Source organism: Phoca vitulina, unplaced genomic scaffold (assembly GCF_004348235.1).
Source record: "Phoca vitulina isolate PV1807 unplaced genomic scaffold, GSC_HSeal_1.0 scaffold51, whole genome shotgun sequence".
Taxonomy (NCBI): domain Eukaryota; kingdom Metazoa; phylum Chordata; class Mammalia; order Carnivora; family Phocidae; genus Phoca; species Phoca vitulina.
Window position 1 is genome coordinate 9285465 of NW_022589754.1, and position 25497 is coordinate 9310961.

The 25497-nt window shown below is 37.1% G+C and overlaps 1 protein-coding gene across 7 annotated transcripts in view; it reads left to right on the forward strand.

Moving 5' to 3' along the window:
* Positions 1 to 25497, forward strand: part of ATRX (ATRX chromatin remodeler) — a 305789-nt gene that overhangs the window by 220604 nt on the left and 59688 nt on the right. For all 7 annotated transcript variants that reach the window (XM_032387887.1, XM_032387888.1, XM_032387891.1 and 4 more), the window contains 4 exons: positions 3964 to 4094; positions 4789 to 4877; positions 5006 to 5178; positions 22757 to 22910. In XM_032387887.1, the coding sequence (XP_032243778.1) occupies positions 3964 to 4094; positions 4789 to 4877; positions 5006 to 5178; positions 22757 to 22910 (547 nt within the window). The remainder of the gene's footprint in view (positions 1 to 3963; positions 4095 to 4788; positions 4878 to 5005; positions 5179 to 22756; positions 22911 to 25497) is intronic.

The following is a 25497-nucleotide window of genomic DNA, read 5'->3' on the forward strand; positions in this document are numbered from 1 at the left end:
AATAAATTCTCTCCTGGAGCTTCCAGAGGGAATGTAGATGGCCCTGTGGACACTTTGATTTTGGCTCAGTAGGACAGATTTTGGACTTCTGATCTCCCAAACTGTGAAGGAGTATATTTCTGTGGTCTTAAGATTTTGGATTTGTGGTGATTTGCTATGGCAGCCCTAGCAAACTAATTGAAGCAGTGAGTTTTCCCAACCATTCTTCTTTATGACTTGTACCCTAGTTTGCAGCACAAGCACCTGAGAACCTTCTTAGAAAGTTTATATTTCTGTGCCTCATCACATATCTAGGAAATCAGAATTTATAGGAATGGGATCCAAGTGTGTGTATAACACATTGCCCAGGTGATTCTGATGTGCGCCAAGTTTGATAAACATTTCACTAGGATGCTGTGTTGATTTCCTCTTGCTGCTGTAGAAAATTACCACAAATTTGATGGCTTAGAACAACACAAGTTTATTCTCTTACTGTTCTGGGGGTTGAGGGTCCAAGGTTAGTGTTACTGGGCTAAAGTCAGCAGGGCTGGTTCCTTTTGGCTGCTCTAGGGAGGGAAAATATTTCCTTGTCTTTTTCAGCTTCTGGTGGCTGTCTGTATTCTCCATATTGAACGTGTGTCACTCCATTTGTGCATATGTCATCACATCACCTTCTACTCTCACTTCTGGATCCCTCTTACAGGGACTATTGTGGTTGCATTGGATCCTCCTGGATAAACTAGGATGGTCTTCTTCAATTTCAGGTCCTTTTCTTGATTGCATCTGCACATTTTCTTTTTCCATATAGAATAACTCATGGGTGGATTGGAATGTAGATCTATTTGGCAGATATATATAGGATTGGAATGTAGATATATTTGGGAGACCATTATTGAGTTTACTACAGACCCCATGATAACATCTCATGTAAAAACTGTAGGTGTAAATAAGGTTCAATAACAGATTGTCATGATTAATTAATCATGTATTCACCTAACCTTTTTTGGTATATTTTCCCAATAAAGTGATTTGGAGTCAAAAACATTTTTTTTGAAAAGATAGAATGATTCAGTAATAATTATCAATACTCTTGAGTAGAGAACATTTTTCTGTGGATATTTATTTGGCTAGGTTATTAACATATCCTTTTTATGTGGTTCCCATTTCCTACAGAGAATATCAACTCTAATATAAATCAATGGTGTAGGTAGAAGAAACTTTTTTCCCTTTTCAGGTAGAATTTTTTTCCCTTTAAAAATGTCCTCGCTTTTCCTATCTTAGCCAGTTAGGCCTAAAAGTCTTATGAAGTTTTTCTATAATAGAAGATATTTATGATATATGCAAGAGTAGTTTTTGCCCCCACAAAACAAGAATTGGCTTTTAGTCTTTCTTGGAGTATAAAATGATAAAGTATAGATTACCTTTTTAAAAAAAAAAATCTCTCTTTATATTAATTTTTTTTAAGAAAGAGAACGAGTGGTGGGGGGAGGAGAGCAGAGGGAGAGGGAAAGAGAATCTTGAGCAGATTCCATGCCCAGCATGGAGCCTGATGCAGGGCTTGATCTTAAGACCCTGAGATCATGACCTGAGCTGAAATCAAGAGTCAGACACTTAACCGACTGAACCATCCAGGTGCCCCTCCTTTACATTAACTCATAAGGTGTTCAGTGATAGAACAGCTGGGTAGAAGATCAACAAGGAAATAGAAGACTTGGAAAACACTATAAACCAACCAGACTTAACAGACCTCTAAAAGAACACTCCATCGAGCTGCAGCAGAATACATATTCCTCTCAAGTGCATGTGGAATATTCTCCAAGAGAGACCATATTTTAGATTATAAAACAAGTTTCAATTAACATAAGAGGATAAAATCACACAAAATGTTTTCTTTAACCACATGGGAATGAAATTACAAACCAGTAACAGAAGGAAAGTTAGAACATTCACAAATGTATATAAATAACAGACTCTGAAATAGCCAGTAGATAAAAGAAGAAATCACAAGGAAAAATAAAAAATATTTAGACATGGATGAAAACAAGAACACAAGGTACTAAAATATGGGATGCAGATAAAGCATGCTTAAAGAGGGAAAATTATAACAGTAAATGCCTATAATTTAAAAAGAAGAAAGATCTCAAATTTATAATCTTACCTCTTACGCTTAAGGAACTAAAGTTAGGGCAGACTAAACCCAAAGCAAGTAGAAAGAAAGAATAAAGACTGAAACAGAAATAAATATAAAGGAGGAAAAAACACAGAAAATCATTGAAACTGAAATTTGCTTTTTTGAAAAGATCAATTGATACCTTTTTAGCTGTACTTGCAAAGTAATAGAGGAGACACAACTAAAATCGGGAATGTGAAAGAACATCACTACTGATTTGCAGAAATAAAAAATTATAAAGGAATGCTATGAGCAGTTGTATGTCAAGAAATTAGATTCTTCATTTTCACAGCAATGATTCCTATTATACACAGTGGAAATACCTCTTAAAAGGCAAAATAATCACTGCCAGATTTTCATGCATTTTTATTAGTGTTTCATATCATTAAATTTTCTCTTGCCATGAGTGGAGGCAAGACTTATTAGTTATTGGTGAATTTACATCTTTTAAAACTGTGGACAGAAAAATATGTTATTGCTTAAATGCTGCTTTTTTTGTTTAACCAGTTTTGTTTTGCATCTTACCTCCTTGATAAGTGTCATATAAATGAAATGTCTATTCATTTCATTTTCATTTTGCTTTTATAGAAAAAACTTAATTTTGTTGAAATTACTCTGAGCAGAAGAAATTAATGTTTTCAACATGAAAAACAGTTTTTAGGAGTACATTTTTTTTGTGTAAGAAGCGTTGGAAAGAATTTCTAAAAGATGGGATACAGAGAGGCTTTATCTAAAACAAGAGCTTTTAAGTTTTCATTTGAATTCCAGTTAGAGGCACGTAGGTGGCCCAGTTGGTTAAGTGTCCAAGTCTTGGTTTCGGCCCAAGTCGTGATTTCAAGCCCCGCCTTGGGCTCCTTGCTCAGTGCAGAGGCTGCTTAAGACTCTCTCTGTCCCCCTCCCCCAATAGAATAAAATTAAAAATTCCAGTTAGTTAACATACAGTGTAAATTTAGTTTCAGGTGTACAATATAATGATTCAACACTTCCGTACATCACCCTGTGCTCATCATGGCAAATGCACTCCTTAATTCCCATCACCTCTTTAACCCATCCCCCCACCCACCTCCCCTCTGCTAACCATCAGTTTTAAAAGAGGAGTTTGTAATCCAGGGTCCACAGATGGAATTATGGGGGGCTATGTGAACCTGAATAAGAAAAAATCACATTAATTTTTACTAACCTCTGATGAAAACTAGCATTTTTTCCAATTATAATGTGGGCAATAAACCATAGTAGTAGTAGTGATAACTGTGACTTTGTTACCAATAGAAATCAAATATTTCTATTATTGTTACTGATATCTCAGAATTATTTACCTTTACCAGGACTTCAGAATTTCAGAAAATTCTTAGACTTGCTGCTATATTTTGTTATTTAATGCATTAACAAAGTACACATATTACTGTATCACAACTATGTTTAGTATTTTGATAATTTATATATAATGGGTTTCTTTTGTTTTCCTATTTTATGTTTCAAAACATTATTCAAAGAAAGATGTCTATAAACTTCTCTGTACTGCCACAAGAGTCCATGGCACAGAATAAAGTTAAAATCCCTAATTTAGAAAAGCATGTTGGTTGACATAGAGAATTCTTTTTTTCCCTAAGTTTTTATTTAAAATCCAGTTAGTTAACATACAGTGTAATTAGTTTTAGATGTACAATTTGGTGATTCAGTACTTCATACAACTCCCGGTACTCATCCCAAGTGTACTCCTTAATCCCCATCACCTATTTAACCCATCCCTCCACCCACCTCTCCTGACATAGAGAATTCTTATGTCTTAACATAAACTACTTTTTTTTGATCAGGTGTAGGTAATAGCAGTGAAGGTGGAAGAGGAAAGGCAGGTGCAAAACTTTTCCAAGATTTTCAGATGTTAAGTAGAATCTGGACTCATCCTTGGTGTTTGCAGCTGGACTACATTAGCAAAGAAAATAAGGTAAATCAGGTAACCTAAAATCGATTAAGACCTATCTGTTGGAAGCAGAATAACTTAAGGAAAAGGTTGATCTATATAGACTTACTGTATATTGGAATTTTCCTTTGCTTTGTAGTACAGTAATTCAACCCATTTTATTTCTAGTTAATTTCTATATGTTAGAATGCATTATGATTATGGAAGGAGTATTAAATGTTATTCTTAACATCTGTATAACCATGGTAAAATGATAAAAATTTAAAAAGTAACATTGGGTCAATAGTACTAACTAAACAATAGACTATTATTTTTTTTAATTTAATTTAATTTTATTATGTTAGTCACCATACATCATTAGTTTTTGATGTAGTGATTCATGATTCATTGTTTTCGTATAACACCCAGTGCTCCATGCAGTACGTGCCCTCCTTAATACCCATCACTGGGCTAACCCATACAATAGACTTTAATTGGATTTCACCAGTTTTTGTACTTATGTCCTTTTTCTTTTCCATGATTCAATCCAAGATTTCGCATTGCATTTAGTAATCATATCTGTTAAGTCTCCTTTCCTTTTTTAATCTATGGTAGTTCTTTCAGTTCTTTTTTTATCCCATGACAATTAACTTATCCTCAGGTAAAGTAAACATCATTATAATTTTCAATATAAGTTGAAGTAAACTATTAAAACATTCATCATTTTTTTTTCCTCTAGGGATACTTTGATGAAGACAGTATGGATGAATTTATAGCTTCAGATTCCGATGAAACCTCCATGAGTTTAAGCTCCGATGATTATACAAAGTAAATTGAATAATTTTTGTGTCCTGTGTTGACACATTTAAAATCCCTAATTGCTGATTGTTCTCTCATAATTGGCATTTATATCTTTTCTGTGCTTTCCTAACAGTTTGAATTTGTTCCTTTTATAGAAAGAAGAAAACGAAGGGGAAGAAAGGGAAGAAAGATAGTAGCTCAAGTGGAAGTGGCAGTGACAATGATGTTGAAGTGATTAAAGTCTGGAATTCAAGATCTCGAGGAGGTGGTGAAGGAAATGTGGATGAAACAGGAAGCAATCCCTCAGTTTCATTAAAGCTGGAAGAAAGTGAGTCTAATGAATGTTGCCTTTATAATGGAACACTGATTTAGAAATTATCATGTCCATGCTTTTTTTCAATAATTAATTTATCCTTACTATTTCTCTCAAAGCAATATCTTTCCTAGATGCTTTTAGTAAGCATCTTGGATAATCAGGTCACATAATGACAAATATCTGGTGAATGTTTAATTAAAAGCAAGCCATTGTGCTCTCTCTGATATTTAGAGAAAGAAGAAAGAAAAACTAATGTTTATTTATATGTATATAAACTAAATGCTATATTTTCACTCCATGTGTTAGCTGACTTAATTCTTGAGCAGACTTACAATGCTGTTGATATCTTTATTTTTATAAATGATCAGTAGAAGTCGGATTTAGACCTAGATACATCCAATTTCAGAGCCATGATGGTATTTTCAATTAACTACATATAAATAACTGGAAACATTTCATGTAATAGAGTATCATTGTAATTAACTTTATACAATGAAACTAGTGTTAATGTTTTAGCCTTTTTCCTTTGTAATTCTTCATAATCTATAATTGTTGCATACTTTAAGTTTTCCCTTTTTCATATACAGTTTATCACCTCTTTTTAAAATTAATTTATTTCTATTTTTTTAATTTAAATTTTAGGTAGTTAACATACAGTGCAATATTGGTTTCTGGAGTAGTTCTGGAGTAGAATTTAGTGAATCATCACTTACATACAACACCCGGTGCTCATCAAAATAAGTGCCCTCCTCAATACCCATCACCCATCTAGCCCATCCCCCACCCATCTCCTTCTATCAACCCTCAGTTTGTTCTCTGTCCTTAAGAGAGTCTTATGGCTGGAGGGTTGGGTGGGGGATGGGGTAACTGGGGGTATGGGCATTAAGGAGGAGGGCACTTGATGTAATGAGTACTTGGTGTTACATGTAACTGATGAATCACTAAATTATGTCCCTGAAACTAATAATAACTATATGTTAACTAAATTGAATTTAAATAAAAAAATTTTTAAAAAGAGTCTCTTATGGCTTGTTTCCCTCTCTCCTTTTTTCTTTTCTCCGTTCCCGTATGTTCATCTGTTTTCTTTCTTAAATTCCACATATGAGTGAGATCATATGGTATTTGTCTTTCTCTGACTGGCTTATTTCACTTAGAATAATGCATTCTAGCTCCATCCATGTCCTTGCAAATGTCAAGATTAGATTCTATATTATGGCTGAGTAATATTCCATTGTATATATATACCACATCTTCTTTATCCATTCTTATGTTGATGGACATCTGGGCTCTCCCCATAGTTTGGCTATTGTTGATAGTGCTACTATAAGCATCAGGGTACATGTATCCCTTCAAATCTGTATTTTTGTATCTTTTGGGTAAATACCTATTAGTGCAATTGCTGGATCATAGGGTAGTTCTATTTTTAACATTTTGAGGAACCTCCGTACTGTTCAGAGTGGCTGCAGCAGTTTGCATTCCCACCAACAGTGCAAGAGGGTTCCCCTTTCTCTGTATCCTCACCAACACCTGTTGTTCTTCTGTTGTTAATTTTAGCCATCCTGATAAGTGTGAGATGGTATCTCATCATGGTTTTGATTTGTATTTCCCTGATGATGTGATGTTGAGCATTTTTTCATGTGTTTGTTAGCCATCTGTATGTCTTTTTTGGAAAAGTGTCTATTCATGCCTTCTGCCCATTTATTAACTGGATTATTTGTTTTTTGGGTGTTGAGTTTGATAAGTTGTTTGTAGATTTTGCATACTAACCCTTTATCAGATATGTTGTTTGCAAATACCTTCTCTCATTCCATAGGCTGCCTTATAGTTTTGTTAATTATTTCCTTCACTATGCAGAAACTTTTTATCTTGATGAAGTCCCAGTAGTTCATTTTTGCTTTTGTTTCCCTTGCCTTTGGTGACGTGTCTAGTAAGAAGTTGCTATGGCTGAGGTCAAAGAGGTTTCTGCCTGTGTTCTCCTCTATCACCTCTTTTGTTTTCTCTTTCTCTCCTTTTCTTGTGCATGAGTGTACACACAAGTGAAAGTCTGAATTTTTTATTGGCTGAAGTTGTCTTGAGCCATATCTACATTTGAAGGATTAGTGTTGAGGCTCCATATATTCTTGGTGCAGCCTGACTGGGTGTCTAGGAACTCCAAAGTTGGGACCAAATGTCTGAATATTTTAAATAAAATATCTAGAGATAGAAGAGTATAAATAGCTCTAAATATTTGTCATTTGAGGAGCGCCTGGGTGGCTCAGATGGTTAAGCGTCTGCCTTCGGCTTGGGTCATGATCCCAGGGTCCTGGGATCGAGCCCCACGTTGGGCTCCTGGCTCAGCGGGGAGCCTGCTTCTCCCTCTCCCTCTGCTCATGCTCTCTCTCTCTCTCTCTCTCTCTCTCTCTCTCTCTATATATATATATATATATATATATATATATATTTCTGTGTCTCAAATGAATAAATTAAAAAAAAATCTTAAAAAAAATAATTATTTGTCATTTGAGAGTCATATAGCAAAGCAATTGACTGTGAAGAAAAGAGGGATATGGAGGCCAGCTTGGTGAATGACCCTGGGTTCAAACAAGCTTGGCTGGTTTTAGGTCTGCACCTGAACTAATTTGGTGATTCCTTAATAAACATTTCTCTTTTTAAGAGAATAGGGGGCAGAAAGTGTACTTGGAAGAATAATAGCTGAGAACTTCCTTGCTCAGAAACACACATCCAGATCCAGGAGGCACAGAAAACTCCCATCAAAATCAACAAAAGCAGGCCAACACCAAGACATACTCTAATTAAATTTGTAAAATATAGTGATAAAGAAAAATATCTTAAAACAGGACAAAAGAAGTCCTTAACTTACAAGGGAAAAGCCGTAAGGCTTGCTGGAGATTTCTCAACAGAAATTTGGCAAGCCAGAAGAGAGTGGCCTGATATATTCAAAGTGCTGAAAGGGAAAAATATGCAACCAGGAATACTTTATCCAGCAAGGCTGTGATTCAGAATAAATAGGAGAGATAGAGTTTCCCCAGACAAACAGAAACTAAAGGAGTTCATGACCGGTAAATGAGCCCTGCAAGAAATATTAAAGGGGATGAATCACTGATGAATCACTGCCTTTCTTTCCCTCTCAAAGAGTGGGAAAGAAAGACCAAAAATGACAAAGTCCAGAAAGGAACAGAGAAAATCTCCAGAAACAACAACAAAACAAGTAATACAATGGCACTAAATACATACTCTGTCAATAATCCTTCTGAATGTAAATGGACTAAATGCTCCAATCAAAAGTCATAGGATGTCAGAATGGATACAAAAAGATAAGACCCATTTATATGCTGCCTGCAAGAGACCCATTTTAGGCCTAAAGACACCTTCAAATTGAAAGTGAGGTGATGGAGAAACATTTATCTTGCAAATGGATGTCAAAAGAAAGTCGGAGTAGCCATACTTCTATCAGACAAACTGGGTTTTAACCAAAGACTCTAATAGGAGATGAAAAAGCATACTATATCATAATAAAGGGGTCTATCTAACAAGATCTAAGAATTGTAAATATTTATGCCACCAACTTGGGAGCACCCAAATATATAAAGCAATAACAAATGTAAAGGAATTCATTGATGATAATACAATAATAGTAGGTGACATTAAACCCTTTTATGAAGACAGCATTACCCTGATAGCAAAACCAGATGAAGAGTCCCCTAAAAAATAGAACTCTAGGCTAATACTATAGATGCACATAGATGCAAAATTCTCAATAACATTCTAGCAACCAAATTCAACAATACATTTAAAAAAAATCATTCACAGTGATCAAGTGGGACTTATTACTGGGTTGCAAGGGGGGGGGTTCAGCATTCACAGATCAATCAACTACATTATACTACATTAATAAAGGATAAGAACCATACAATCATTTTAGTAGATTCAGAAAAAGCTTTGACATAGTATATCATCCATTCATGATAAAAACCCTCAACAATGTAGGTTTAGAGGGAGCATACCTCATCACCAGAAAGGCCATATATGAAAAACCCACAGTAGTATCATGCCCGGTGGGGGAAAACTGAGAGCTTTTCCTCTGTGGTCAGGAGCAAGACAGGGATGTCCATTCTCACCACTGTTACGTAACATAGTACTGGAAATCCTACTCACAGCAATCAGACAACAAAAAGAAAGAAAAGACACCCAAATTGGCAAGGAAGAAGTAAAACTTTATTTGCAGATGACAAGATACTCTATATAGAAAACCCAAAGACTCCACCAAAAAGCTGCTAGAACTGATACATGAATCCAATAAAGTGGCAGGATACAAAATGAATGTAGAGAAATCTGTTGGATTTCTATACACCAATAATGAAGCAGCATAAACAAAAATTAAGGAGTCAGTCTCATTTATAATTTTACCAAAAGTAAGAAGATAGGTAGGAATAAACTCAACCAAGAAGGTGAAAGATCTGTACTCTGAAAAGTATAAAACACTGATGAAAGAAATTGAGGAGGACACAAACAGAATGACATTCCATGCTCATGGATTGGAGGAAAACATTGTCAAAATGTCTATGCTACCTAAAGCAATTTACATATTTAATGCTATCCCTATCAAAATACCAAGAGCATTTGTCACAGAGCGAGAACAAACAATCCTAAAATTTCTATGGGACCACCAGTACCTCAAGTAGCCAAAGCAACCTTGAAAAAGAAACAAAAGCTGGAGGTATTACAATTTCAGTCTTCAAGTTATATTATAGAGCCATATTAATCAAAATAGTATGGTGTGGTGTAAAAATACTCACATAGATTAATGGAACAGAATCAAAAGCCCAGAAATGAACCTACAACTCTATGGACAATTAGTCTTTGACAAAGCAGGAAAGAGTATCTAATGGGAGAGGGGCGCCTGGGTGGCTCAGTCATTAAGCGTCTGCCTTTGGCTCAGGTCATGATCCCAGGGTCCTGGGATTGAGCCCTGCATGGGGCTCCCTGCTCTGCAGGAAGCCTGCTTCTCCCTCTCCCAACCCCCCTGCTTGTGTTCCCTTTCTCACTGTCTCTCTGTCAAATAAATAAATAAAATCTTTAAAAAAAAAAAGTATCTAATGGGAGAAACAGTGTTTCTTCAACAAGTGGTGTTGGGAAAACTGGACAGCAACATGCAAAAGAATGAAATGGGACCACTTTATTATATACCACACACAAATAGAAATTCAAAATGGATTAAAAGACATAACTGTGAGACCTGAAACCATAAAAAATCCTAGAAGAGAACACAGGCAGTAATACCTCTGACATTGGCTATAGCAAGTTGTTTCTAGATATGTCTCCTGCCTCTCTGACATTGGCTATAGCAAGTTGTTTCTAGATATGTTTCCTGAGGCAGGGGAAGTAAAAGCAGAAATAAACTATTGGGACTTCATCAAAATAAACAGCTTCTGCACGGTGAAGGAAACACCCAACAAAACTAAAAGGCAGCCTTCAGAATGGGAGACAATATTTGCAAATTACATATCTGATAGAGGGTTAATATCTGGAATATATAAAGAACCTCTAAACCTCAACACCCAAGAAATGAACAATTGAAGTAAAAATGCACAGCCGACATGAATAGCCATTTTTCCAAAGAAGATACACAGATGGCCAATAGAGGCCACTTATCATCAGGGAAATGCAAATCAAAACTACAATGAGATATCACCTCATACCTGTCAGATCAACAGTAGAAACAACAGATGCTGGTGAGGATATGGAAAAAAAGGAACACTTTTGCACTCTTGGTGGGAATGCAAACTAGTGCAGCCACTCTGGAAAAGAGTATGAAGATTCCACAGAAAGTTAAAAATAGAACTACTCTACGATCCCATAATTGCAGTACTGGGTATTTACCCATAAAATACAAAAAAATTAATTCAAAAGGATATATGCGCCCCTATGTGTAAAACAGCGATTATCAACAATAGCCAAATTAGGGAACAAGCCCTCGTGTCCATCTGTAGACAAATGGATGAAGAGGAGGTGATATATAATTACAATGGAATATTACTCAACCATCAAAAAGAATGAAATCTTGACCTTTGAAACAACATGGATAGAACTAGAGAGTATTATGCTAAGCAAAGTAAGTCACTCTAAGAATGATAAATACCCTGTGATTTCACCTATATGTGGAATTTAAGAGGCAAATTTGTAAGGGCAGCAGGATGGTGCCTGACCGTGGGGATCCTACACCGCCGGTGAGTGACAGACTCGCGCACTGTGGACGGGGCACAGACTCGCAGACCGGTAGCGGCGGGGAAAGGACTTTAGGGCAGCCCCCGGGAGGGAAACCCGGAGCGGCGGGGTCACGCGCACGTGAACTGGGAGCGGCTGGTGGTTTTAGAAGTACAAAGGGCAGAGACGTGCTCCAACCTGGAGGCAGGACTGGGAGCGCTGCGGAGGGGCGCACAACCCAGGACGCTGCAGTTTATAGCAGCACGGACAGAAACTGAGACAGTGTGGCCTGGAGAGTTCACTGAAGAACAGACTGCGGTCTCTCTGCTCTGAGGCAGAGGGTTGGAAACGGTCTCTTATGCTCTGACTCGTGGAAAAGACGCGGAAAGCTGTCAGGGAAAGCCACCAGAGAACAAAAGCCCCCAAAACTGATTCCCACTGAGTCCATCCCCAGCCACAGGGGCGCAGGGCAAATCCGCCCGAACAGGGTTGCCTGAGTAACAGCGCGGCAGGCCCCTCCCGCAGAAGACAGGCTGGGAAAATAAGAGGCCAGCAACCCTAAGGTCCCAAGAAAACAGGTGCATCTTGCTTGGGTTCTGGTCAATAATTTGGACTCTATACATTCCCTCAAACACCCATCAACAGAATGACTAGGAGGAGGAGCCCCCAAAATAGAAAAGACTCACAGATGATGACTTATGCTGCATATTTACAAATGGATGCAGATATAACCAAGATGTCGGAGATGGAATTCAGGCTAGCAATTGTGAAGACAATGGCTAGAATGGAGAAATCAATTAATGGCAACATAGAGTCTCTAAGGGCAGAAATGAAAGCTGAATTGGCAGAACTTAAAAATGCTATCAATGAGATCCAATCCAATCTAGAAAATCTAACAGCTAGGGTAATTGAGGCAGAAGAACGAATAAGCGACCTGGAAGACAATATAATAGATAAAAAGGGAAAAGAGGAGGACAGGGAAAAACAACTCAGAATCCATGAAAATAGAATCAGAGAAATAAGTGACACCATGAAGCGTTCCAATGTCAGAATAATTGGAATCCTGGAGGGAGTGGAGAGGGAGAGAGGACTAGAAGATGTATTTGAGCAAATTGTAGCTGAGAACTTCCCTAATCTGGGGAAAGAAACAAACATTCGAGTCCTAGAGGCAGATAGGACCCCTCCCAAGATCAAGGAAAACAGGCCAACACCCCGTCATGTAATAGTAAAACTCGCAAATCTTAGAACCAAGGAAACCATCTTAAGGGCAGTTAGGGGGAAGAGATTCCTTATGTACAGAGGGAGGAACATCAGAATAATGTCAGACCTATCCACAGAGACCTGGCAAGCCAGAAAGGCCTGGCAAGACATATTCAGGGTACTAAATGAGAAGAACATGCAGCCAAGAATACTTTATGTGGCAAGGCTTTCATTTAGAATGGATAGAGAGATGCAGAGCTTCCACGACCGGCAGAAAATGAAAGAATATGTGACCACTAGGCCGGTCCTGCAAGAAATATTAAGCGGGGGTCCTATAAAAAGAGAAAGACCCCAAGAGTGACATACAACAGAAATTTACAGGGACAATCTATAAACACAACGTCTTCACAGGCAACATGATGACAATTAATTCATATCTTTCAATAATCACTCTCAACGTGAATGGCCTAAACGCTCCCATAAAATGGCACAGGGTTGCCGGTTGGATAAAAAGACAGGACCCATCCATATGCTGTCTACAAGAGACTCATTTGGAACCTAAATATACATCCAGACTGAAAGTGAAGGGATGGAGATCCATCTTCCATGCCAGCGGACCTCAAAAGAAAGCTGGGGTAGCAATTCTTATATCTGACAAATTAGATTTTAAACTAAAGTGTGTAATAAGAGACAGAAGGACACTATATCATTCTTAAAGGGTCTATCCAACAAGAAGATCTAACAATTGTAAATATCTATGCCCCTAACATGGGAGCAGCCATCTACATAAGCCAACTATTAACCAAAATAGTCATATTGATAACAATACTTTAATTGTAGGAGACCTCAATACTCCACTCTCAGCAATGGACAGTTCACCTAAGCAGAAAATCATCAAGGAAACAAGAGCTTTGAATGATACATTGGACCAGTTGGACCTCATAGATATTTACAGAACATTCCACCCTAAAACAACAGAATACTCATTCTTCTCGAGCGCACATGGAACTTTCTCCAGAATACACCATATACTGGGTCACAAATCAGGTCTCAACCGATACCAAAAGATTGAGATTATTCCCTGCATATTCTCAGACCACAGTGCTCTAAAACTGGAACTCAATCACAAGAAAAAATTTGGCAGAAATTCAAACACTTGGAAGCTAAAGACCACTCTGCTCATGAATGTTGGGGTCAACCAGGAAATCAAAGAAGAACTTAAACAATTCATGGAAATCAATGAGAACGAAAACACATTGGTCCAAAACCTATGGGATACTGCAAAGGCAGTCGTAAGGGGAAAATACATAGCCATCCAAGCCTTTCTCAAAAAGAAAAATCCCGAATTCACCAACTAACTCTACACCTTAAAGAACTAGAGAAAAAGCAACAAACGACGCCTAAGCCACGCATTAGAAGAGAAATAACTAAAATTAGAGCAGGGATCAATGAATTAGAAACCAGAAACACAGTAGATCAGATCAACGAAACTAGAAGTTGGTTCTTTGAAAGAATTAATAAGATTGATAAACCACTGGCCAGACTTATCCAAAAGAAAAGAGAAAGGACCCAAATTAATAAAATGATGAATGAAAGGGGAGAGATCACGACTAACACCAAGGAAATAGAAACAATTATTAGAAATTATTATCAACAACTCTATGCCAATAAACTGAGCAATCTGGATAAAATGGAGGCCTTCCTGGAAACCTATAAGCTGCCAAGACTGAAACAGGAAGAAATTGACAACCTGAATAGGCCAATAACCAGTAATGAGATTGAAGCAGTGATCCAAAACCTCCCAAAAAACAAGAGTCCAGGGCCTGATGGATTCCCTGGAGAATTCTACCAAACATTCAAAGAAGAAATAATACCTATTCTCCTGAAGCTGTTTCAAAAAATAGAAACAGAAGGAAAACCTCCAAACTCATTCTATGAGGCCAGCATTACCTTAATCCCCAAACCAGGCAAAAACCCCATCAAAAAGGAGAATTTCAGACCAATTTCTCTGATGATATGGATTCCAAAATCCTCAACAAAATCCTAGCTAATAGGATCCAACAATACATTAAAAGGATCATCCACCACGACTAAGTGGGATTTATCCCTGGGATGCAAGGGTGGTTCAACATTCACAAATCAATCAGTGTGGTAGAACACATTAATAAGAGGAGAGAGAAGAACCATATGGTCCTCTCAATTGATGCAGAAAAAGCATTTGACAAAATACAACATCCTTTCCTGATTCAAACTCTTCAGAGTATAGGGATAGAGGGAACATTCCTCAAGTTTATAAAATCCATCTATGAAAAACCCACAGCAAATATCATCCTCAATGGGGAAAAGCTGAGAGCCTGTCCCTTAAGATCAGGAACACGTCAGGGATGCCCACTCTCGCCACTATTGTTCAACATAGTACTGTAAGTCCTAGCAACAGCAATCAGACAACAAAAAGAAATAAAAGGTATTCAGATTGGCAAAGAAGAAGTCAAACTCTCTCTTTTCACAGACAACATGATACTTTCTGTGGAAAACCCAAAAGACGCCACCCCCAAATTACTAGAACTCATACAGCAATTCAGTAACGTGGCAGGATACAAAATCAATGCACAGAAATCAGTTGCTTTCTTATACACTAACAATGCAACTGTAGAAAGAGAAATTAGAGAAACAATTCCATTTACAATAGCACCAAAAACCGTAAGATACCTCGGAATAAACCTAACCAAAGAGGTAAAGGATCTATACTCTAGGAACTACAGAACACTCATGAAAGAAATTGAAGAAGACACAAAAAGATGGAAAACCATTCCATGCTCATGGATCGGAAGAATAAACTTGTTAAAATGTCTTTGCTACCCAGAGCAATCTATACCTTCAATGCCATCCCGATCAAAATTCCAATGACATTTTTCAAAGTGCTGGAACAAACAATCCTAAAATTTGTATGGAATCAGAAAAGACCCCGAATCGCCAAGGAAATGTTGAAAAAGAAAAACAAAGCTGGGGGCATCACGTTGCCCGATTTCAAGCTATATTACAAAGCAGTGATCACCAAGACAGCATGGTACTGGCACAAAAACAGACATATAGACCAATGGAACAGAATAAAGAACCCAGATATGGACCCTCAACTCTATGGTCAAATAATCTTTGACAAAACAAGAGAAAACATGCAATGGCAAAAAGACAGTCTCTTCAATAAATGGTGCTGGGAAAATTGGACAGCCACATGCAGAAGAATGAAACTCGACCATTCTCTAACACCATTCACAAAGATAAAGTGGATGAAAGACCTCAATGTGAGACAGGAATCCATCAAAATCCTAGAAGAGAACATAGGCAGTAACCTCTTCGACATCGGCCACAGCAACTTCTTTCAAGATACATCTCCAAAAGCTAGTAAACAAAAGCAAAAATGAACTTTTGGGACTTCATCAAGATAAAAAGCTTCTGCACAGCAAAGGAAACAGTCAACAAAATAAAGAGGCAACCCACAGAATGGGAGAAGATACTTGCAAATGACACTTCAGCTAAAGGGCTGGTATCCAAGATCTATAAAGAACTTCTCAAACTCAACACCCAAAAAGCAAATAATCAAGTCAAAAAATGGGCTGAAGATATGAAAAGACAGTTCTCTGAAGAAGACATACAAATGACTAACAGACACTTGAAAAAATGTTCATCATCATTAGCCATCAGGGAAATCCAAATCAAAACCACATTGAGATACCACCTTATACCAGTCAGAATGGCAAAAATGGATAGGGCAAGAAACAACAAATGTTGGAGAGGTTGTGGAGAAAGGGGAACCCTCTTACACTGTTGGTGGGAATGCAAGTTGGTATAGCCACTTTGGAAAACAGTATGGAGGTGCCTCAAACATTTAAAAATAGAGCTACCCTATGACCCAGCAATTGCAGTCCTGGGTATTTACCCCAAAGACACAGATGTAGTGAAAAGAAGGGCCATATGCACCCCAATGTTCATAGCAGCAATGTCCGCAATAGCCAAACTGTGGAAAGAGCCGAGATGCCCTTCAACAGATGAATGGATAAAGAAGATGTGGTCCATATATACAATGGAATATTACTCAGCCATCAGAAAGGATGAATACCCAACTTTTACATCCACATGGATGGGACTGGAGGAGATTATGCTAAGTGAAATAAGTCAAGCAGAGAAAGTCAATTATCATATGGTTTCACTTATTTGTGGAACATAAGGAATAACATGGAGGACATTAGGAGAAGGAAGGGAAAAATGGGGGGGGGAATTGGAGGGGGAGATGAACCATGAGAGACTATGGACTCTGAGAAACAAACAGGGTTCTAGAGGGGAGGGGGGAGGGAGGATTGGTTGGCCCAGTGATGGGTATTAAGGAGGGCATGTACTGCATGGAGCACTGGGTGTTATACGAAAACAGTGGATCGTGGATCACCACATCAAAAACTAATGATGTATTGTATGGTGACTAACATAATAAAATTTAAATAAAACAAAACAACCAAAAACAAAAACAAAAAAGAAACAAAATTGTAACAGTAAAGGGATAAAAAGAGTGAAAGATGCAAACTAAGAAATAGACTCTTAACTATAGAGAACAAAGTGATGGTTACCAGAGGGAAGATGGATGGGGGAATGGGTTAAAAAGGTGTTGGGGATCGAGGAGTGCACTTATGATGAGCATTCGGTCTTGTATGAAAGTGTTGAATCACTATATTGTACACCTGAAATTGATAGTATACTGTATGTTAACTAACTGGAATTAAAATAAAACCTTCAAAAAATAAAACAAAATAAAACATTTTTCTCTTCACTACCTTATTCGAGTAAGCAGATGGCAGCCTAACCACAGACCTCCGTTTACTTCTCTTAGAAATCAGGGGGATAGTAAAAATTAAACTACCAAACTCTCCTCCTTGTTCTTCTCTGCTCTTGTCCCATAAATGCAATTTATTATCAGTGTTAATCTTCCAATTAGTTTTAAAGAGTATTTTTCTAAGAATAGTAAAGGAGTGGTTCTAGTTTTAGTTAATAGGAAGCTTCTGTTATCTCTCTCCCTGCTCTCCTGGTCTGACTTTTCACTTAAATTTCTCCTCAGTCATCTCAGAATTGGAAATATATAGGTTAAAATTTATGTGTTCCTGGGAATGGTTTTCTTAAAATGTTCTTGTTGAAATTTTTTTTCATAACTTTTGGTTAGGAGAACAGGGAGAGTATACAAACCAGTATGTCTCATTCTGTGCTGTAAATGGGTTAAATAAAAGTGCTGAGGTCTTGATCCCTTCATCTCTTAGAAGTACAAGTGGGGTCTGAGGTAGCTGGGTTACCTCCAGAAATGAGTAGCCTCTTCCGTTTTCTCCTGGTATGTTAGGTATGTTAGGTAAACATTATTGTTTTTCATATATTTCACAAGGTGAAAATGTTTAGAAAGAATTGGGGCATGTCGTGAACTTAAAAGCAGATAGGGCAGGCTGTGGGTTCCAAATGACAAATTGGTCCAGGCACTGCTATAGAAGCTTGGGTTCTATCAGTCAACAAAATGCACTCATGGAGCTTAACATTCTACTACTAGTACTACATAGATACATAATACTTTAATGATATTGCTACTTTTCTTTATAAAACTGCAGTGTATCTTGATGCAAATATGGTGGTTAAATATATATTTAGAAAAATGTGCTTCAAGAAATTAGGGGTAAAGTTGTTGCTTTTTATTTGTTTGTATTTCTTTTTGCCTTACCTTATAAGCATTTTGTGATATCCAGAGTGGATATTAAGGAGCGGCTTTGATTGATTAATTTACTGTTTCTTATCAGATATATAAGGACAAAGTTATAACAGAAGTAATAGTTAATCCATGTGGATGTTGAAATAAGAATATCCAACATAAAATACCAGTTTGTAAGTTTTAATTACATATTCAGGATATTTATTAACTGGAGTAATAAACCCTTATTTTCTGGATCAGTTTTTATTTTTTTAGACATTACTGTAAAGTATTTTCATTATATCCAATAGGATCAAAATTAGAATGGAATCTTTTGCACAGAAATTATCACCTATCCTAAGCTTTGGGATTTCTTACCTAGCTGCCACATTTTTACTAACTTTATGCTAGCATTTTTTTATTGCTAACATTTTCACTTTAGTTAAATTACCTCTAGTATATTTGGGTAACCATTACTGAAGTTATGTGCAATCTGTGGAACTGCAGAATTCCCTAAATGCGTTTGTTATTTGCCAGTTGTAGAAAGGAGTTTAGTTAACATTGGCTTCATAAGCTGTTTGTCAGTTGCCCCAAGACCATCATCAGGCTCAGTGATTAACAAGACAGCATATAGTCATATTCAGGTCTATGATTTATTACAATGAAAGGGTAGAAAGCAAAATCAGCAAAGGGAAAAAGCAGATGGGGCAGAGTCCAGAGGAAACCAGGCATAACCTTCTAAGAGTCTTCTCCCAATGGAGTCACCTAAGATGTACTAATTTCTCCAGAAATAAGTTGTGATAATATATGTAAAGTGTCATCTACCAAAGAAGCTCATTAGAGACCAAGTATCTAAGTTTTTTATGTGCTTTAAACACACTGTCTGCCTGGCTCTTACCAAATCTCAGACTCCCAGAAAGGAAACAGGGGTTCAGAACAAACCACATTGTACAATCTAGGCACAGTGAGCCATTCTTATCAGGGAAAGTTTTATAATAGTACAAGGAGCTATGTACCATTCAAGTGCGCAGACAACAGCCTAGGGCCAGCCTTGCAAAGGAAGCTTTCTGAGGTGAAATTTCAGTTGATTCTTAAAGGATAGTGAAGCATAAAAAGAAGTTTGCCAAGCAAAGAAGGGGAGAAAATAATATAAGGCATTCAAGGAAAGGTATGGATTCTTGCAAATATGTGACATGTTTAGGCAGTAGTTAATTGTGGTTTGAATATCAATACATAATGAGCTCTCTATAAGTAATGGAAATCACCAGGACTCAGACACAAAGAAGGAACTGATCATTTATTTATTTATTTATTTAATTTTATTTATTTATTTGACAGAGAGAGACACAACGAGAGAGGGAAAACAATCAGGGGTGAGAGGGAAAACAAGCAGGGGGAAGCAGGCTTCCCGCTGAGCAGGGAGCCCGATGCTGGGCTTAATCTCAGGACCCTGGGACCATGACCTGAGCTGAAGGCAGACGCTTAATGACAGCCACCCAGGCGCCCTGGAACTGATAATTTAAACAGTAATTTCAAGAAGGTATGCTGTGAAAGCCTTAGGGATATGCTAGTCTTCAGACTAGCAACTTTGGTTTTCACCTACCCAGGGATAGGATACAAGGCCTTGAGCCCTCTATAAGGTGGAGAGTTCTTTGAACCCAGATTAAAGCGGAATCTCTTCAAAGGGTACGTAGACCATTGAAGAATAGGGTAGAAGAAAAATTTGCCCATCCATCCAGGGAGATGTCAAGGAAGCTTATCTGTTTCACCCTGGTCTCTGGGTTGAGAAAAATAGTTTCCTTGGATTCATAATCATGGGCTTACATAGGTTATGATTTGAATTTATGTTACTTAGTCTAAAAATCTCAAGCTGATGGGGCTCCTGGGTGGCTCAGTCAACTGAATGACCAACTCTTGATTTCATCTCAGGTCATGATCTCAGGGTTGTGGGAACAAGCCCCGGGTCGGGCTCTTCCCTCAGCAGGGAGTCTGCTGGAGATTCTCTTTCTTCTCTCCCTTTGCCCCTCTCCCCCATGCTCACGTCCTCTCTCTCTCTCTCAAATAAATAAATAAATCTTTAAAAATTAAATAATAAATAAATAAAAATCTCAAGCTGCAATACCTCAAAAGTAATCCTGGATTGTTGATCCCCTGGAGCACCTGGCAGAAACAGATGCAGAGTAAGTGTGGAGATGTATGATCTCTACCCAGGATTCTCACATATTACAGCTACACTGAAAGTGAAATGAAAATAAAAATGATAGAATACCTGAGTAAACAATTAACTTTAGAAAAAGTTAGCAACAAAATAAGTTAGCAGTCAGCCTGGCAAAAGTTAACACACAAAACAAACAGCATAATTAGATTCTTAAGGGCCTCCAATAATAGAAATATTTGATAAAGACTGTATTATGTTTAAAGTGATAATTTTAAAAATCAAAAGTGTAAGTTTATGCCAGAAAATTTAAAACTTAGATGAAGTAGACAATATTCTAGAAAAATATAACAAAATTGAGTGTTCATTTGACAGTAGCCAAAAATTAGAAATAATCTAAATATCTGTGAGACTAATGAGATGTTTATAATGTCTATGAGGAGAGCTAATAAATGATGGTATATTTGTGCAGAATTCTACATAGCAGTTAGAGTGATTGAATAAGTCTCACTTTGAGTGAAAAATGAAAAACTACATTTAATGAAAAAGTAAGTCATAGAAAGATACAGCCTGCTTACATATAGTTTGAAAACATGAATGGTAATGTACAGTTTAAGGATACATGTGTAGTAAAAATATAAAACATACACAGAAATAGTAAATACAGAATTTAGGATTTTATTTTATTTATTTTGATACATAATAAATTTTATTTTGTTCTTTTACATTTTTTAGTATAATTGACACACAATATTACATTAGTTCCAAGTGTACAACCTAGTTATTGGACAAGTTTATGCATTATGCTATATTCACCACAAGTGTAGCTACCATCTGTCCTGTTACATTGCTGTTACAATATCGACTTTTATTGACAATATCATGTGCCTTTTATTCCCATGACTTAGTTTGTTCTCTGTATTTATAGGTCTGATTCTGCTTTTTGTTTGTTTATTCATGTTTTGCTTTGTATTGTTTTTAGATTCCCATGACTTACTCATTCCATAACTGGAGGCCTGTATCTCCCTCTCCCCTTCACCCATTTTTCCCAAACCCCCACTCCCTTCCCTCTGGCAACCATCAGTTTTTTCTCTCTATTTATAGGTCTGATCCTGCTTTTTGTTTGTTTATTCATTTTTAAAAATTCCATTTATGAGTGGAATCATATGGTATTTATCTTTCTCAGTCTGACTTATTTCACATAGCTTAATACCCTCTAAACCGAGAGAGTATTAGAATTTAGGATTTTAGATATCTCTCAGAAAGATGGGAGGGAAAGAAGAGAATGAGATTGGGTATGGTCACATATTAGGTGTCAATTGCATCAGAAGCAGATTTAGCAAGTGGTAAAATTTAATGAAGATGGGATGTGGGAACATGGCTATTCACCATATTCTGTATACTTTTGTGAATATGTAAAATATATATAACAAAAATATGGAAAAATTTAAAATACATTAAAAAGCAATTGAGGGAAGGTACAAAAACAGGTAAACCTTATGTTCCTAATTTTGAATTGAACTGTTTATGTTTAGATATTTAATAGATTATTTTGTGTTACTTTCTTTTCAGAGTTTGTGGAGAAAATAACAAAATGATTTAATGTGATATGGTCATTCTGGGATCAGTCACTTTTTGTTTTCCAGAATTCTGTTAGGACTGTGAAATATTTCCTGCCCCTAAGATCTTTTCTCTCTTGGTCTCTGAATCAGTCTATTTCTCTTCCCTCCCTCTTCTCCTCCCTACCTCTGTCTGTCTCTCTTTGGTTCTCTAGGTCTTTTTCTGTCCTAGTCCCTATCTCTTGGGGTTTGTGTTGGGAGTTACACACTCTCAGTGCTTGGAGCGGGGGCGGGCTTTGTCACTTAGGGTCTCTGTTTTTCGAGCCCCCTGCTCCTAGGCACTGTTTCTCATAGTTGTACTTTCTCAGGGTCTTTCTCTTGCTTACTCTCTTACTTGGTGTGCATGCCTCCTCCCCTCAATGTTTTTCTTCCTTTGCATTCATTTGTGCCTGTTTGTATGTGTCCCACTCCCTGTCTTTCTCTCCTTCTCCTAGAGTTGGGTTTGTCCCCTCTACTACACTGCCCACCTTGTGTCTTTTCTGCACAGTAAAGCTCTCTCTTTCCTGGGGTGGTCTTTTTTTCTCTTCTTGAAAGAGGGTGCCCTCCTTCCCCTTCTTCCCCCTTCTCCCCTCCTCCCTTCTCTTCCCTCCCCTTCCCCCCCTTCCTCCTATTTCTCTTGGTCTCTTAATCCTTCTCTCTGGATCTTTGAGTTTCTTTCCTTATTTGCCTACTTATTTATGTTTCATTTATTTTATTTAGGTAAAGCTACTTCCTCTTCTAATCCAAGCAGCCCAGCTCCAGACTGGTACAAAGATTTTGTTACAGATGCTGATGCTGAGGTTTTAGAACATTCTGGAAAAATGGTACTTCTCTTTGAAATTCTTCGAATGGCAGAGGAAATTGGTGATAAAGTGTAAGTTTCTTCTATTTTTATTATATAAATGAACCTTTTTATAACCTTTCTATTGTTTAAACAATTTATTTGAAAGAAATCTGTTTTATTTTCTTCCTTTCTGAAGATGTAATTTCTTTAGTAGTGTAGTGATAAACAACTCTCTTCCTTCTAAGCCACTAGTTCTGAGTACGTATTCTGGTTATTTCTTCAGTGCTGTTTTCCCTTTCTGGCTGTTGCACCTTGAACTTATTTCTTTGAGCCAGGTCTCTAGTGGATATCTATATTTCACCATCTTTAAAAATTATTTTTCAATCCATGCAGTGTGGTTCCTACTTTATTGAGATTTTTTCCCCCTAAAGTCAATTAGTGACCTTTTAATCCCCAAATCTAGTGGATACCTCTGACTTCATTTCACCTCTTTGACTATTCTCTATCATATCTCCTTTGTTTTTGTTCTTGTTCTCATCCTTCAAATTACTGTTCGAAAAAAACATACTTTTAAAGTTTTGAACCAGACTTACTTTTTAGGTTGTTACAAGGTCCCAACATGTGTTCATAAAATATTTTTAAAATATATCTGTGGTTCTTTTTTTTTTTTAAGATTTTATTTATGTATTTGATGGGGAGAGAGAGAGAATGTGAGCACAAGCAGGGGGGAGTGGCAGGCAGAGGCAGAGGGAGAAGAAGCAAGCTCCCCGCAGAGCAGGGGGAGCCCAATGTGGGACTCGATCCCAGGACCCCAGGATCATGACCTGAGCCGAAGGCAGTCGCTTAACCAGCTGAGCCACCCAGCCGCCCTCTGTGATTCTTTTATTTATTTATTTATTTATTTATTTATTTATTTATTTATTTATTTTAAAGATTTTATCCATTCGACAGAGAGAGACACAGCAAGAGAGGGAATACAAGCAGGGGGAATGGGAGAGGGAGAAGCAGGCTTCCCGCCGAGCGGGGAGCCCGATGCAGGGCTCGATCCCAGTACCCCGGGATCACAACCCGAGCCGAAGGCAGGCGCTTAACGACTGAGCCACCCAGGCGCCCCTCTGTGATTCTTTTAATAACAGTTTAACATAAGACTTAAATTAAACGTTTTATCTTAAAGAAGTTTCAAACTTAGTTCCTTTAACTTTCTTGGGAAGAGATAGATCCACTATTAATATAATTACTATACCATCTTTTAATATACTTCTACTATTTACACATTCTAATATTCTTGTATGTTTTTCACTGGATAGTGAGTTTGAAGACACAGACTGTTTCATTATTTTTTATTAACCATTATGCCTTGCACTTAGTAAGTACTCACTAAAATTTATTTTTGTTGTATATTGCCACTTTTTAAATACAGAAACAAGTGGTTCAGATAAGGGATGATGTTGGCCTGGAATGGAGTTGGTAGTATTGGAGGTAAAGGATATGTTTTGGAATAGAAACAACAGGATTTGGTACATTAATGCAGGGCAGTAAGAATGTGAGAGTAGTCAGAGATGACTCTCAGGCTTCCAGATTCAGTGGCTAGTGGATCCTGGTGTTACTTACTAAAATGGAGAACAGTAGGGAAGAACTAAGTTTATTAGAGGTAGTAAAGAGTTCTGCTCTGGCCATGTTAAATTTGAGAGGCCTATTAGATATCCATGAGAGATGCAAGTAGAAAGTGGGTATTTGAATTCAGAGTTCCTAAAAGTTCAGGAGAGATTATTGCTGTGACATGCTCATGCTTTTTTTCTGCTATCAACTTAGGTAGTTTAAAATTAATCTTTTATTTGGGTACCGTACAAAAATTTAAGAGTGTGGAAGGGATTTTAGTGGTCTTTTAATTTCCTCACCAGTGCAAGAAGCTCCTTTACCATATTCATCATAGATGTTCTCCTAACCTCTCCCATGATAGAACATTTGCAATTTCAGAGGGATACCTACAGTTGAATACTTCACATTTTTAGAAATCCTATCCTTATCTTTAGCTTATACTTTATCCCTATAGCTGTTTTCCTTATGGTTTAAAATTGAACATACCTACTGCCTTTTTTTAGACTCATATAGTGATTTTTTTAAGTTCTGAGTCCAACTGATAGACATTATCAGTGTTAGGACTATAAAACTATTCATTTCCATAACTGTGATATTACCACTATTTTTTATTTGTCCAACATTTCCTTGTGGAAATTTTCAAACATAAAAAGCAGAAAGAATTTTATAGTGAATACCCATATACCTGTCACCTAGAATCTATACTATATTCTATATTTTATTGTACTTTCTTTATTACATATCTGTTTATCTATCCATCTTATTTTCCTGATGCCTTTCAATGTAGGTTGCAGACATCAGTACTACTGTTTCAATTGTCTCCTCTTCAAAAAATGGTGGGTTTATCTCTCTTGTCACTTTTAGCTTTTTCTTCTGAGTTCATTGATCTGTTCTTTGTATGGCATAATTTCAATCCTGACCATATGGTCTTGAACATACTTCAGTTTTTTAGCACCCATCTCAAAATATGGTCATAGTAAACAAAATACTTCAGCTGAGTTTTGATTAACACAGAGTTACAGTGAAGCTGGTTCTTGTTTATTCAGGACCCTGTACTTCCATTCATGCAATCCGATAG